General features: G+C 48.6%; 1 protein-coding gene across 3 annotated transcripts in view; it reads right to left on the bottom strand.

Annotated features, from left to right (window-relative positions):
• The window catches only part of ULK1 (unc-51 like autophagy activating kinase 1), a 79,410-nt gene extending 71,211 nt beyond the window's left edge, over window positions 1–8,199 (bottom strand). For all 3 annotated transcript variants that reach the window (XM_048063807.2, XM_048063808.2, XM_048063806.2), the window contains exons 1-3: window positions 7,952–8,199; window positions 7,289–7,381; window positions 7,158–7,199 (exon numbers count right to left, since the gene is read on the bottom strand). In XM_048063807.2, the coding sequence (XP_047919764.1) occupies window positions 7,158–7,199; window positions 7,289–7,381; window positions 7,952–8,041 (225 nt within the window). In that variant the 5' untranslated portion in view covers window positions 8,042–8,199. The remainder of the gene's footprint in view (window positions 1–7,157; window positions 7,200–7,288; window positions 7,382–7,951) is intronic.
• Between the last annotated feature and the right edge of the window lie 6,639 nt (window positions 8,200–14,838).

The following is a 14,838-nucleotide window of genomic DNA, read 5'->3' as shown; positions in this document are numbered from 1 at the left end:
CAACTGTGGGAATTAGAGGCCCAACCCCCACTAGGTTTCCTAGGGCAGATGCGTGAGCTGGCCTTTGTGCGTCTTCTTCTTTCACATTCATTTATTTCATACTTCATTTACCAGATTTAGGAAAGCCCATATACACTACCACAGCACAAAGGTGTTATAAGAAGGAATTTAAAGAAAAAAAAGTGAGTTTTCATTCAAATAAAAATTATCTTAAGTTATTATGAAAAAATCCAGTTACCAGAAGCCAGGTAACGCGGGCTTGAACCTGCAATATTTCAAAGACAAAGAAAGCAGAGTATGTTTTAACAGGCTGGCTACAACCGCCAGCTAAATTAAACATACACGTATGTGTCAAACACAAAAAAGCCTCCAAAGAGAAAGTTACTCAACTGCCCAGTTGCGTGTGCAGCGTTATCACGAAACGCACACACACACAGAAACAAACCACACGCTTGAAAGCCGCTGAGCGGCACCGTCTCAGCTCTGCCTCGCACCACCTCACGCCCTGGTGCGGCTCCCGTGCTCCGGGCATCGAGCTGCCTGGAGGCCCACCTTCTGCTGGGCACGGAGGATGCTTTGCTAAACAGGAGCTCTAATGGCTTGAAACTCGGCATCTTTCACTGCCCACAAGTGAAGCACGCTGTCTGGCTGATCGCTAGCACGCCAGCTGAGCTGACCCAATTCCTCCTGTTACTCTGATGCTAGGAGACAAGCCAGGTGTTCTCGCAGCCAGACTGAACGTTTTCGCCCTCAGCAGCCAGTGATGCAGGATTTGATTCATTCCTCTCAATCCCCCACCTTGAAACAGCCTTGGATATCAAAGCAAAGGCAGCTTTGAGATCCCCACTTTGCGTGCGGAGAGCATCCTTCCACGTTTACAGTGGTATTTAAGGCCTGCACATCATAAAGCAGGAGGCATCACGGTTAAAACACCTCTTCGCTATACTCTAAGCACAAAGAGGCTCTAAAGCTATCTGTTGGCAGAGATTTTTATTGGATTCTGCTGTGGACATTTCTTTCTAAATTTCTCAGAGAGGAGCCATAACATCTGGCAAAGATAATTAAGACGGCTTTTCTTAAGTAAAGTAGATTTAACTGCTCTATACCTGAGGAGCGCTGCCGCCTTGGAAGGCCACACCATTTTTATTCCCTTTACATCAGGTTTGCCGTTTCGTTGTGCTACATGAACACAAGCTAAAGCAATTAAAATAAAGAAATCCCCCAACAATGAAAAACCCCCACGCAAAAAGTTTTGAAACGAACCCACGAAAACCCACCCTTATACTCCTGACTGTGCAGATCAAAGACCACCAGCTCTGCTGGCCACCCTGGGCTCAGCCTTTCACTCCCTGCTGCCCTGTGCTGAAGGCTGTCTGCCCCACAGAGGAGCCGTGCCCTCTTCAGAGGAGCAGAGCTTCTCCAGCAGCTTGCCCAAACCAAGGGAGGCGTCCAGCTCAACCTCCTACCTTCAGCACTGGCCCTCACCCTCGCCGTTTGCTAGTCTGACCGTTGTGCAAAGGCTTTTTGGTTGGTATCGACGTGTGGGACGGCATGGGGTGCAGAAAAGAGAAGAAGGAAGACACATGAGAGTGAATTAATTACTCTTAATTCTCTACACACGCTCAAGCATTAAGATGAGCCTCTGCAACGCACACTTTTATTGCAATTTCCTGCTTTAGGGTTGAGTCCAATCTGGTCTCAAAACTAACTGGGCTTTGGTTTGGACCTACAAAAATTTGGAAGAAATTCAAGCAATGGTTCTCCATCTGAATTCAGCCCCACTCAGGCATTGCTCGGGGGCATTTTTCCCCTGTCAATGCAATTAGAAAGCCCCTCTCGCCATCCGCCTTCCAAATCTCTACCACCTTGCTTCACCCACTCGAACCGACCGCGTTCGGTCATCACGAGGACTCGAGCAGTGGAAATTTTCACGATGGAAACACTGATGAAGCTTAAAGAGCAGCAGCATGAATAGCACCTCAGCCACTACCAGAGCTCCAGGCGAGCACAACAGCCTACCAGTTTCCGATTACTCCTGGGAAACATTCCTCAACCTGTCGGTACAGCCTGAGTAATGCCACCTTCCACAGCAGCTTCGGAGGCTATTAACCTTCCACATGGCTGGCTCCTCCATGACATCGCAATCACGTGAGAAGGACGCAGGTATGTGCTTTACATACAGGATGAGCAAAACAGGGATGACCATTTCAGAAATGCAACAAGACCACTCCCTCTAAAAAAAGCCCAATGACTCCTCTAAGGTCTATATTTAGTGGTCAGCATTTGCTAGATGTTTGTCACCTGCGCAGTGGAGTACCCAGCTAACGAAGCCAACATCAAATAGAAATGTATTTTATACTATATTTTATCATCTTACTCTACTTGCCATAAATGTAGCTATTTCAATTCACTAGACTCTCAGACCTCATCCTACAAGATTACTGGCAGAGAACAGATGGATTTTCCATCCTTTCCCCCTTCTAGCTCTAAATTAGGCCGGCCCAGCCTCCGGTAACAGCGATACCCTCCAGCAGATGCGAGGACGCTGACAGAGCAGGACAGCAGACACCCCATTCTCGTCCGCAGCACAAACAGGAGGAGGATTGCCTGGCAGTGCTCGGAGGAGCCTGCACTTCACACCCACTCACGAGGCAGCTTGCCAGCCTCACTCAGGGACGGAATTAAAACAGGATTTAACCAGGCAGCCTGCCTGACCTCAGGAGCGCGATCTCCCAGGCACAGAGCGCCTCCTTAGTCATCCCAAGTGTCACCGTGGAGCCCCGTGTCTCCTGCGACACGGCACCTGAACGGCAGCGCCCGAGGAGAAGATCCTGCGTTAGGTGGCACGAGCACTGGCAGGGAGGGAGGTGACGTTGCAGCAGCACTGATTCATCCACCACCAGCAGCTTAGCGAAGCGCTGCAGCAGAAGCGAGCGGTGCTGGAGGGCACGAAGGACACTGCTGCTCACGGAGCCGTGCCAGGGGCCACGAGATGGGGACCGGCGGCTAAGAGCTCTGTGTCAGAGGAGGATGATGGCGCAGGGAGCACAACAGCACGTCGCAGCCCAACCAGCCAGGATCCTACTGATCAGCAGGACTTTTATAGAAAGCAGCAACAGAATGAGCCTGCTAGTACTTGGCCCCAAAGACAAACCCAGGGCACCTGATCATTCAGCCAAAGAACCTTTGTTCTGCCACCTTAATCCTTGGGTACAAGAAGGACTGCACTGCAAGGACTCCCTGGTCTCTGTCGCCTCTTCGGGAGCTCGAGGTGATACAGTCACCCCAGCAGACACGTTTTTGGTGAGACTTCACTGCACGAGTGATTTAAGCGTTCCTCTGAGCTCATTCCCAGCTGATGAGTACAACGAGCCAGCTCGACATAAAATTATGGAAAGCAGACCCTCAGGTAACCAAGGCTGAAATAGAAACTCAGCAGTTCCGTGCCCTACGTGGTGGTAACAACTGCATTTCTACTTCCCACCCATGGGGGAAAAAAAAAAAAGCAATACCCACAAAAGCAGTCATGGCTGGGCTGTTTTAGAAGCTCAGATCACAACACACCACTAGGGAAGATGTGCTGGTAAAGTAATCCTTCTTCCCATTTCGTGCAAGAAAACACTTTCTTTAATATCTAAAGCATGCTTTATGTCCACAAATAGAGCATTTTCTGCAGGCCTTGAGCAGCTGGGCTAGGGTTGCTTTGCTCTGCAGTACTGGAATAAACCTGCCCCAGTACCACCAGCTACACGTGAGATCTTCAGCTGGCACCTATTTAACCAAGCTGCCTGGTGGAGGAAGAGCACGGGGGGAAAGCCTTCAGTGTCAGCATGCACGAAGAGCTGAGCTGGTTTTGAAATCCACGCTCTAAGAAACCTTTCCCAAACCAAATCCTCATACAACGGAAGCGAACATTTGTTTCCTTGTTGTCACTGATTTCCACCTTAAAAACAAGATCTCAGTCAGCTATTTTCAAAAAGAGTAAAAAGCTCCTGGTCTCCAGATGTCTCCCTGGATTCTTGCGCTCCTCTCGACCGCTGCAGCCTGGAAACCCCAACTCCAGCTGCCCTGCGAGCCAGCTGAGGAGCCAGCACTTGTCCAGTAGCAACTAACACACCCTGCACAGGGAAGGTTTTTACTTTATGCCAAAAAACTTCTGTGCCCAGGAGAGATCTGCAGCACAACTCCACACAGACACTAAAAGGGTAGCACTTTTAGGAAAGCAGTAACATATGATTTATCCTCTCCTTGAGCAGGGGTTGTCTCAGTAGGCTCCTGGACTATTCACAGCACCTCTCATTAATACATGAGCACATAATAATGGGAATATGCATATTTCATTTTGTGAGCCATTCTCATTTAATGATGGTGCTCTTAGGACTCTGGCGAGGGGATCTATAAAAGTCCAGACACCACACTTCTCTGCATTAAACATTCACCAGGATCATTTATTCCTAGGAAGCATCTTATTTTGTCACTGTGTATGAGACAGTATCACTAAGACCTAGGAAACAAGAAGGAACACAGCAATTTTCTACAAATTGAAGGATAAAATAAACGTGCAAGGGTGTGAGCTGCTGTCAGTACAAGGCATCAGCTCTGCAAGTGCCTGTCTGGGGCAAATCTGGCATCACATCACAAATCTTGATGTATGGGGCCTGGTTAGCATTAGCTTAAAACCAGGAAAATGCAGAGAGCATTGCTGGGTGTAATCGCTTGCTTACAGCCTCTGTGGTTTTGGCAACCATTTCCTTGTGTGTAAGGAAGCTGCAAGTAAAAGTTCAAGTCACTGCTGAGAGGAGGTGCAGAGGAAAGAAAGACAAAGTGCAACATTGAGATTCACAGGAGCTATTTTTTCCTTTTTGCTCCGTGATGTTGTAACAGCAGAATAAACCTCTCCAGTTTTAGAAAGCCTAGAAGTTAGGGGTTCCCACGACACTCTGAAGGGTAAACATATATACATCTATGAATGAAGCAACTCATCTCCTTTCAGAAGAGGGGTAAAAAAAGTAGTCTTTTCCACAAAGGAAGGGAAGGTTGGCAGAAGGCAGGCTTCCACCGAACTGCACTGCTACCTCTGCAGACAGTTTACTCGTACAACTCCTGACCACAGAACAGGGCCAAACACCAGGCATCACACACACAACCTGTGCAGGTGCCTGATTACAGACCAGCGGGGATTCCACACCCTGCTAGCACTATGTAACGTCCCTACTCACAGCCTAAGTCACCTCACTTTGTCCAAGAAACCAAATTACCCAGGTCATACACAGAGTCTGACAATGCTGGTAGCTAAATGTACACCCGGGCATGCCCTGAGCCCAGGGCCATTCCCAAGTTTCTGGTCTGTGGCATCTTACACAGCCTCTTGCAAATACCTCACCAGGCCACGCTGCTACGCACAGAAGTTAACTAAAGCTCATTTGCCATCCTATAAAGGAGAAAAATGCATTGCTGCAGTTAGGAGTTATGAAATCATTCCTTTTGCAGGAAATCTTTGAGCTGTTTCCCATCAGGCAGCTACTTGAAGCAAAGAGAGTTTAACACAATATAAAGGTTTTGAAAGATGCGCAAGAAGTAAATCCAGCACTGTAATGCTTTGTACAAATGCACACTACAGAGGAAGAGCCGATGCAGCCACTCGCCCTCTCAGCTGAAAAGTTACAGAATAAACACACTTAGGCATGCAGGGAAGGAAAATGAAAAAAACAGAGATCCTAAAGCCTCGGGTGGCCTACGCTCAGACAGAGGTTCCGCAGCCCTGTGCTACTCTGCAGTGTGCATCAGGCCAAAGGCAGTCACTGCCCTGGGTCTGTGCAAGTCCAGCTCTACAGGGTGGTTTGGGAGCAGAGAACAGGTGGCCTCCCACCCAAAGGGCATTTCCAAGAAGCGATCCTGTTCCCAGCGGCCTCACCTCCCTCCCAGAAAACCTAAAATCCCCCACGTCCACCCGCCTCCAACAAAAACAACACCGGGCACTCGGCGCTTTCCAGGAACCCGACCCCAGCAGGCCCCTGCAGCACCTGGCCATGACCGTGTCCCTGAGGAGAGGGGCACGGGGGGGACGCAGCCCCCCAGGGCCGCAGAGCTGGGGTGACACAGGCGGACTACAGCACCCAGGAGGCACTGCGACCGGGCTGCGGGTGACGTGGGGCCGCCCGAACCAATCCATGCAGAAGGAGGAATGTCAACAAACACGGGCCTCGTGACAGGGACAGGGCAGGCAGCCCCCCGACACGGGACCGGTGCCTACCGGGGTCCGGCATGGGGTCCTGGGCCCCCAGAACCCACAGCCGTCACTTGCCAGTGTGAGGCCTCGGGGTAAACAGCGTTGCCGACAGGCTGCCTCCAGCCCCTGCGACCACAAACAGGAGGATTCCACTTCATGCTGCAGTGTTTTTCTTAAAAAGCATCACTAACGCTGGAGAAAAAAACCTCACTCCACCAGGCCACGCAACAAGTTAACCAGAAATTCCAGGAAAAAAAAAAAAGAAATGTCACTGGAGAACTTGGGTTTCAGAGTAAATCAGTTTTAGCTCCTTAGATTAGACCTTTAGAGCTGACTTCGAAGGAAAAAGCAGCTGTGGGAAACCACAATAATCTAAAAACGTCTGCTGCAATTTTTAAACACTTACTGATTGCCACAAGGACAACAGAAAAATGCAAATGAAAATCCTCAGGAACTGAAGACAATCATATGCTACAAAGTCATGGTCACACTATTTCTACACTGTCTAGGAAAATTAAATTTTCTTAGGCATATCCATAACCAAGGAAGAAAAATAAAAGGCAGGTGTGCCCAGAGTAACTCCTGTAATTTTATTTTATTTCTAATGTTTTGAGAACTTCAGAGCTTCCAGCACAAACATATTCACCACACACTGCATTAGTATCCTGGGAACAGGAGCTCCCACCTCAACTTCCAGCTGCCTAAGTTTTATTGTCCAGAGCACAGTTCAGACATGATCTGCTCAGCCATCTTTGTCCACCTTTTCATAACTTATGAGGAGACTTTTTTCCCAGAAAATGTTTGATTACAAACTGTTAAATTACACTGTTAAAAAACAAACAAACAAAAAAAAAACCAACAAGATTCCAAGAACTCCATTCAACCTCTCCCAAATCTAGAAAGCTTTAACATAAATGAATGTATTTACCTGGAAGTCATACAAGGCAACGATGTTTTCATGTTTCAATTCCTAGAAAAAGTAAAACAAAGACAGTAAGTTAGGAGCAACAATGGGCATAGAGAACAAAGACAGAAGAAAACAACTCTGTCTGCCTTTACCTTAAGGATTTTAATTTCCTTGCCCAGCAGTGTCTGTGATTTTGCAAGGTTCTTCTTGTTAATGCATTTCACAGCTACTTCCAGCTCAGGTTTCTGAAAGTGAAGAAGTGCACATGTAATTCGGAGCTAGACGTCAGTTTCACCATAAATGTACACTGGGATAAGCAGCCTCCTAACAGACTGCAAACACTACAGAAAGAAGCATCCTGCAGCACCACAAAAGGCCTCCACTTTATGCCCTGGTGCATATCCCTCACTTGTTCAGACTTGCCCTCTCCTGAATTACACTTGCCAGACCGAGGAGAAAATCCCAAGGTTTGGGGTTTTGTTATTACTTGATACGCCGGTTATCCTCTTGTTTAATCGCTAGAAATAAACACGCCATGGGAGCCACGGCTTATCCCAAGCCCTGATGGTGGGAAACCCACAGAAGGATCGCTTTCCTTGTATTTCCCAGGGAGCCACTTCCCCTGCTTTCGGAGGGGCGCAGCGGAGGAAGGCCAAACTTGGCAGAATAAGAACCCAAAGGCAAAGCGGGGCGCCCTGCGCCCCCCGAGAGCCCCGGCGGCACCGAGCCCTCCGTGCCCAAGTTCAGCCTGGGTGAGAGGGGGGGGGAAAAAAAATAAAAAATAATAAAAGGGAGAAGCAGAAGGGCTCGTTCACCTCTTTGTGCCTGCCTTTGAAGACGACGGCGAAGGCTCCGTGCCCGATCAGGTCCTTCCTGCTGAACTCAAACTTTCCCACCGTCTCCATGGCGCTGCCAGGGCCGGCGGGGCGAACTTCAGGGCTGGAAAGCGACGGTGGTGATGACGGCGGTGGCGGCGATGAAGGAGCTCCCTTTAAAGAAGGCTGAAGCTCTCCCGACCCGGACGGGAGCGCGCAGCCTGCCCCGCTCCCGAAGGGCAGTCAGGAGCTGGAGGCCGGCCGGAGGGGGGTAGCCCCGGTGCTGTCAGCCCCTCGGCAGCTCGGCGTCTGGCTCCTCTCCCCCGCCTCGCCTCCGTCCATGGGCTGCCTCTTCCTGCACCAGGGCCGGGCGCTGCTCATCCTCGGCGGCGGCGAAGGAGCCGGCTCCTCAGCAGCGGGCCTTCCCCATGCCCTCCTCGGCGCGGCCGGGCGCTGCTCCTCGGGGCGGCCGCTTCAGGCGCCTCTCCCCATGCCGAGCCCCGGCCCGGCCCGCCCGGCAGGCGCGGCTTGGCTCCGCTTCCACCTTAAGCCTCGCTCCACCTTAACCCCGAATCCACCTTAACTCCGCTTCCACCTTAAGCGCTCGCTCCACCTTAAGCGCGGATCCACCTTAAGGGCCGCCCGCGGCCCGCCGCCCCTTCGGGCTCACCCGCGGGGTCCCCGCCGCCTCCCCGAGCTCCGCCGCCCGCTGCGGGCCCGGACAAAGCTCTGCGGAGCGCGGCGCGGCTCGGCCCCCACACGCGGCCGCGGCCCCGGCGGCGCAAGCGCGGTGCGCGGCACCGAGCGGGGGGGAGAGGCCGGCACGGCGGCGGCGGCCGCCTGAGGCGCGGGGGGCCGAGCCCGGCGCGTTTAAAGGCGCCGCCCGCCGCCGGCCCTGAGTCACCGGCGGGCCGCCGAGACCCCCCCCCTGCACCGCTGGGGGTGTCCCCCCCGCTCGGAGCTGGAAGGCGGGGGGTTTATGCTGCTGCCTGCCAGCTCCCCCCCCCCCTCCAAAAAAAAGTCTTTCGGAAATGTTTTAAATAACTAAATAAATGAGTTTCCTTCCCCCTCCCCAATAAAAGTCTTTCAGAAATGTTTCAAATGGCTAAAAAAAGTGGCGAGTTTTTCAAAATTTACCACAAAAAAATCGCTGCGGGGGCGGTGGCAGTCCCCCCCCCCCCCCAAAAAAAAAAGTCTTTTAGAAACGTTTCAAATGACTAAAAAAATGGCGAGTTTTTCAAAATTTACCACAAAAACGTTGCTAATGGGTCAGTGTCAGGGTCCCCCTACCTCCCCACCCTCACCACCCCCCAAAAAAGTCTTTCAGAAACGTTTCAAATGACTAAAACGTTGAGTTTTTCAAAATTTACCATAAAAACGTCTCTACAGGGGCAGCGGTGGCAGCCTCCTCCCCCCCCCCCCAATAAAATCTTTCAGAAATGTCGTAAATAACTGAACAAATGGCAAGTTTTTCAAAATTTACCGTAAAATCGTCTCTGCGGGGGCAATGGCCAGGCACACCCCGAGACCCCTCTCCTCCACAGGCTGCCTGCGCTGCGCACAGCGGGGCCCACTGCTGCTGCTCTCCGACATCCTCCGAGGGCATCGAAATGTCCCTCAGCCCCACATCCAGGGCCGTTTTCTAGCCGCCACACCCAGTCCCCATCTCCATCCTTATCAAAACATAAAAATCAGAACACGCTATTCCAGCTGCAGAGACAGCCGCACATCTCGGGCAGCGCTCCTGTTTGCGCCTTGCAGCGTGGGGTTTGCTTTTTGCTCAATCGTGTGGCATCGATCCGTGTTCGGATGCCGGCCCCTTTCCTCCACCCGCAGCTGCCAGGTGGGCACGCGTCAGGGGATGGCATCCAGGTGTCGTCAGCTCCCCCCAAATGTCATTTTGTCGTAATCTGACAGTGCAAACAAACACAAGGCCGGCTGGCTCTGCGGACACGCAGGGCTGAGGGTGCTCGGTGTCGTGACGCCCAACATCTGCGGTTATCGCTGTTTTCGGCAAAAGTGAGGAACAGGCAGCACCTCACAGCGTCAGGCCTTGCTCAAAAGCAGTGTCTGGCTGATACGGTGCCTGGCCTGCGCTCTGTTGCCCTTGGCTGCCAGATAACTCGTGTTCAGGTGCTGTTCTGAGCTTAAAACGTAGCTGGAAAAATGACAGCTTGTCCCAAAACCAGATACAGAAGTTGCAGTGTCTGATCAGTGGCAGTTTGTGCCTCAAACTCCAGCAGAGTTAAGTTTTTAGGGGGACTTGTGCAAGTGAAGGGTGTTCTTTGGTGTGAATTTGATAGAAGTATCTGTTGAAATGGCCTTCAATCCAAAACAAGACTAGTACTGACAACCCTCAGAATTAAAAACTTATTCCATTTTTAAAAACACAATATGCTTAAGCTACTTGTTTGCTTTATCACTTCTAGGCCCATGACATCCACAATTTCAGGCTTCTGCCAGTGATCACAAGGGGTTAATTTAAAAATGAACACAGAAACTAGCAAAATGGCAAACATCATAAAACTCGCAAAAATAAAAAAATAAAAAGTAAAGCTGCTTGGCAAGTGACGGACACAGGAATTTACCAGCTGTTTCAAAGCTGCTGTCTTTAACACAGAACGTAACAGTTGCAAAAGCTTAAGGCAGGAAGTGAAGAAAATGTTTTGAAACTTCTTAGATAATTTCTAGGTAGGCAAAATCTTGTATCCCCCCCTCGCTGGAAAATAGCCAGGGTGCCAGGGCTAGCAAGCCTGCTCTTGCAACAACTGTGGTAAAATCTCTGGTGACCACAGGTGCTTCTGCCTTTGTTTTGCTATCACAGCAGAGACACAGAGTTCCAGCGCAGGGCAAAGGAGGAAGTTGATATGAATGCTGTTCAATTGTTCTGTACTGCGTGTGCTTATTTGTTATTTCACGTGCTGATGGCTGTGAAAAAAATGTGCACCCTAAATAGGTTTTGATTAAACCTGGGTTCTAAGGTAGCTTTTTGCATGCAGTTGCCTGCTTTGTGGGCAGCAAAGTCAGCCTCTTCTCCACTGACGTTTATTTTTCTTTTAAGCAAAGTGGATTTGTTTATAAGCAGGCCTGAAGGCTCAGTGTATAACTTTCTAGTGGAAAAAGTGAAACTTCAAAGCAGCACAAGAAATTTGAAGGTACTCAGCGATCGCTACAAGGATCAGGACCAAGTTGTACTTGATGCCCTGTGCACACCTGAGGCACTACACGATCTTTGTACTGACAGCTTAACATTTGTAACAATTAAATGGCTCAAATGCGTCTTCCAAAAATAGGCTAGTGAAAAGATTTCATCAAATTTCCACAGAGATTTTAAAACTTCCCAAGGACAACTAATAAAATGTAATGCCACTTGACAGCAAATACAGTTCTGAGATGTTTGGAGTGCAGTCTGCAGACACATGGTATTAGCAAAACATTTGTTCATGATGGAACAAAGAAGGCTGAAAAGATTCTTAATTGGAATTGGTAGCCTTTTTTTTTTTTTTTTTTCTTTTTTCCCTGTGGTTTGCTGATTAAATACTTATGCTCTATCAATTCCTCCCCGATGTCCAGAATTGTGAGAGATGGTATTCAGGCCAGCATCCAACACATGTAAATTCTGCTCTCCTCTCATAGTCTCCCACTTGTTAATGATGTAAGTACTACCACCAACAGTTATTCAACTGCTTCTCAGATGGAGGCATTCATCTTTGAGGGGACAGAATATATAGTTCAATTTACTAATGCATGGCTGGGGGAAAATCTGCTGTGATTTATGATGGATGGAGAACTGTACAAGCATACACCCAGCTGTGGGAAACCTTCGAATATTTTCTTGAAATTCTTTTGCAAGTTAGTGCAACTTCATACCTTTTTGTCATTCACATGTGAAGACAAGCAGTGAGATAACTGACATCCTGGTGATTCAAATGATACTCTTTTCCAATATGATGTTTTAATTAGCAGTCATAAATATGTCCATTTCTATCTACAGGAATCCAAGAGTGCCATCCTCACCTCAGTGCTGCAGAGGTACCATGTAATTATCCATGACACAATTCTATACTGTGGAATTGGCTAAAGCAACAGGATTATGAAGGAATTATGTAAGAACAAATAAACACAGAATAAAAATTTAGAACAAAGGGTAAAGATTTCCATCTAGGGATAATTGTTCTCATCATAGTCCAACCAAAGGAATAAATTACCTATATACCCAACCAGTGCAGCTCAAGGTGTGAATGAAGCTCATGTAGGTACAGCTACGCTATTTTAAAACCAGCTAACTCTTTTACCAGTAACCTGGAGCAGCATAGACTTTGTCCTGGACTGCAAATCCCACCTTAGAAGCTGGGTGGATTCTATGGAGGGCTAGCACACACCAAGCTTCTTGCTGCTGTGTGTACTTTGCTGTAGGTACCAGAGCTTACATGGAAGATGTATTCGTTAGACTGTTTCTTCTAGGACAAGTAACATTTTACACTTGCTGCTATATAGCAAAGACCTGCATTCACATCTCAGAGAACCTGTGCCAGATACATGACATGCTTCTCGATGCTTCTGCATGGGCCAGATGGCTGTCTTTCCCAAGATCCTAGTGTTTTTGCTTTTCTAGTTCAGTAACTCCATCCCAGTGTTCCCCACAGTGTCTGATGAGAGACCAGAAGCGTCACAGGAATAAACCACCATATCTGGAAGGTGTGGGGGAATCCTTGGCTGGATACGATCATAAAGAACAGGTTATTTAAATCACTGTATAACTCTGTTTTGAAATCAAAGTTCTGCGACACACAGAGGGAATTTCCAGGGCACTCCTCTGTAGTATTTTTTTTTTTACAGCAACTGCCTCACAGAGATGATAAGGACCCAGGAAAACATATCCGTGTTTTTGGAGGAAGGGAAATGCCAAACTATCAGGCTTGGGCACATGAGCAAGATGTGACTGCACATAGACCAAGCCTGTTAATTGGCCACACATCTCCTCACATGAAATGAAAGCTTAAGCCTTAAGATGAGCTTTAGCACGAGCTGTGGTACAGTCATCGGTGGACACAGAGGTAGTGCTGCTGCTGGGTAATTCATTGAAAACTTTTCTTGGTATTTCATAGCCAAAAGAGATGGACAACATAGCACAAGAGGATTGATCAGGTATGGATTAGTTTCAGAGTTTTTCTGAATGAAAAGCAGACCCTATTTGTGTAAATTCAAATTTGAATTAAAATTTGGACACGTTAAAACCAGATACACATCTCCTTTCCACAAACTGCCTAATAGCTGAGCATAACCAGAAGTATCTGGACAGAGCCAACGCTAAGCTGAATGCTGGAATTTTTACCGGATTCATCAGGAAGGAGTAAAGGAGATGAATATCCAGTACTTGACTGGAAATCACTTTGGTGGAAGGAAAACACCTACGTACACCAATATCTGTAAATGGTAAAAGCAAATATTAGCTTAGCATTAATGGAATACAAGACAAGCTGCAGGACTGAATTAAAATTACATCTTTTATTCTCACTTCTTTCAGCTGTCTGTCAGTAGTTTAGATTCTGGCTCAGCTACAGGAAGGGTAAAGCACAGACCTCAGTGGAATTTTAGTGGGAAAAGATGTGTGCTTTGAACACAGCCATGTCGCGTTACCTTCCTGGAGAGGCTGAACGAGTAAATTTATCTGGCGTCCTGAAAACATATGTAAATTTACAGCAGTGGTGTAAGCTATGTTAAGAGTATTTGTTCATACCTCACACAGGATCTGCAGGAACAGCATTCCGACTGGTGAAGTACTCTTATCTGAGAGAGGGAACGATCCCCCCCTCACGGCGTCAGCTTTTGGTGATGGAAACTGAATTAAACGATGGAGTTCAGAAACCACTCCCCACTGCTCACAGCCAGCTGCTCCCCCCTCGCACACATAGCTGAATCAAAGACATTTAGGTGACATCTAAACATGGGCCAACACGGCTGGAAAGGCTGAATGTTTGAACTCAGCTGCAAGGAACTCAGAATATGGAGTGCACTCAGATGCCAGTTGCTCTAGCAGTATGGCACCTCGCGTCATATGCAGGAGAGGAAGAATCACTTTCCATGCACTTCCCCAGCCCTGTCATATTACATTCTGGATTTATTTACACTGTGGGCCCCTTTATTGATTAATGCTGTTGAGAGATTTAACCAGCCACTCAATTATCCTGGCAGGCCAGGTCTGAGATGTTTTATTATCCCCCTCCCCACACATAGACTCCAGCTCACTGAACAGATTTCATGAATTATTGAAGGCAGTGTTTTAATGTACTCAGCAAGGTGCTCTGGCAAGGGGCTTCATAGGTTCCCTTACATTTTAATATCAGATGCATTTCAGCTGCTGGCAGAGGGCTCTGGGGGCTGTACTCAGTGTTCAAATCTGTTAGTGCCCACATCAAGGACCATTACCTAACCTGCCTGTCAAACAACTGATTCTATTAAATTGCGATTTGCCAATAAATAAGAGAGAGTCTGCAAATCTTCCACTCGGAGGAGTCTGTTTTCAGGCTAATTGGAAGCTATCGCTTGCCAAAACACACACTGCTTGTCCGTAAGTCAGCAGGTATCGTCGTGCAGCTCCTTACAAGACGTGGGCTCCCTCCGGGGTATGAACAACTCAGTCCCCACCACCTTCATCCTCCTCACCCAGGTCCATGACATCCATGGGGCCCCTCAGGCCCCTCCTGGGGAAGCCAAGGGACATGGGCCTTGACTCAGCCTGCAGCCTGCTCCTCTGGGACCTGCTCCAAAACCCTCTCAAGTCAACAACATCCTCTCCAGCAGCCCCAATACGCTTCAGCACCACCCCTCGCTTTGGTGACCTCTGTGTTAAAAATAATCTCTCACCTCACGGTAGGAGGAGAAGG

This window comes from Anser cygnoides, chromosome 17 (assembly GCF_040182565.1).
Source record: "Anser cygnoides isolate HZ-2024a breed goose chromosome 17, Taihu_goose_T2T_genome, whole genome shotgun sequence".
NCBI lineage: Eukaryota > Metazoa > Chordata > Aves > Anseriformes > Anatidae > Anser > Anser cygnoides.
The sequence above is the reverse complement of the archived record's forward strand: the minus strand, read 5'-3'. Positions and strand labels throughout refer to the sequence as shown.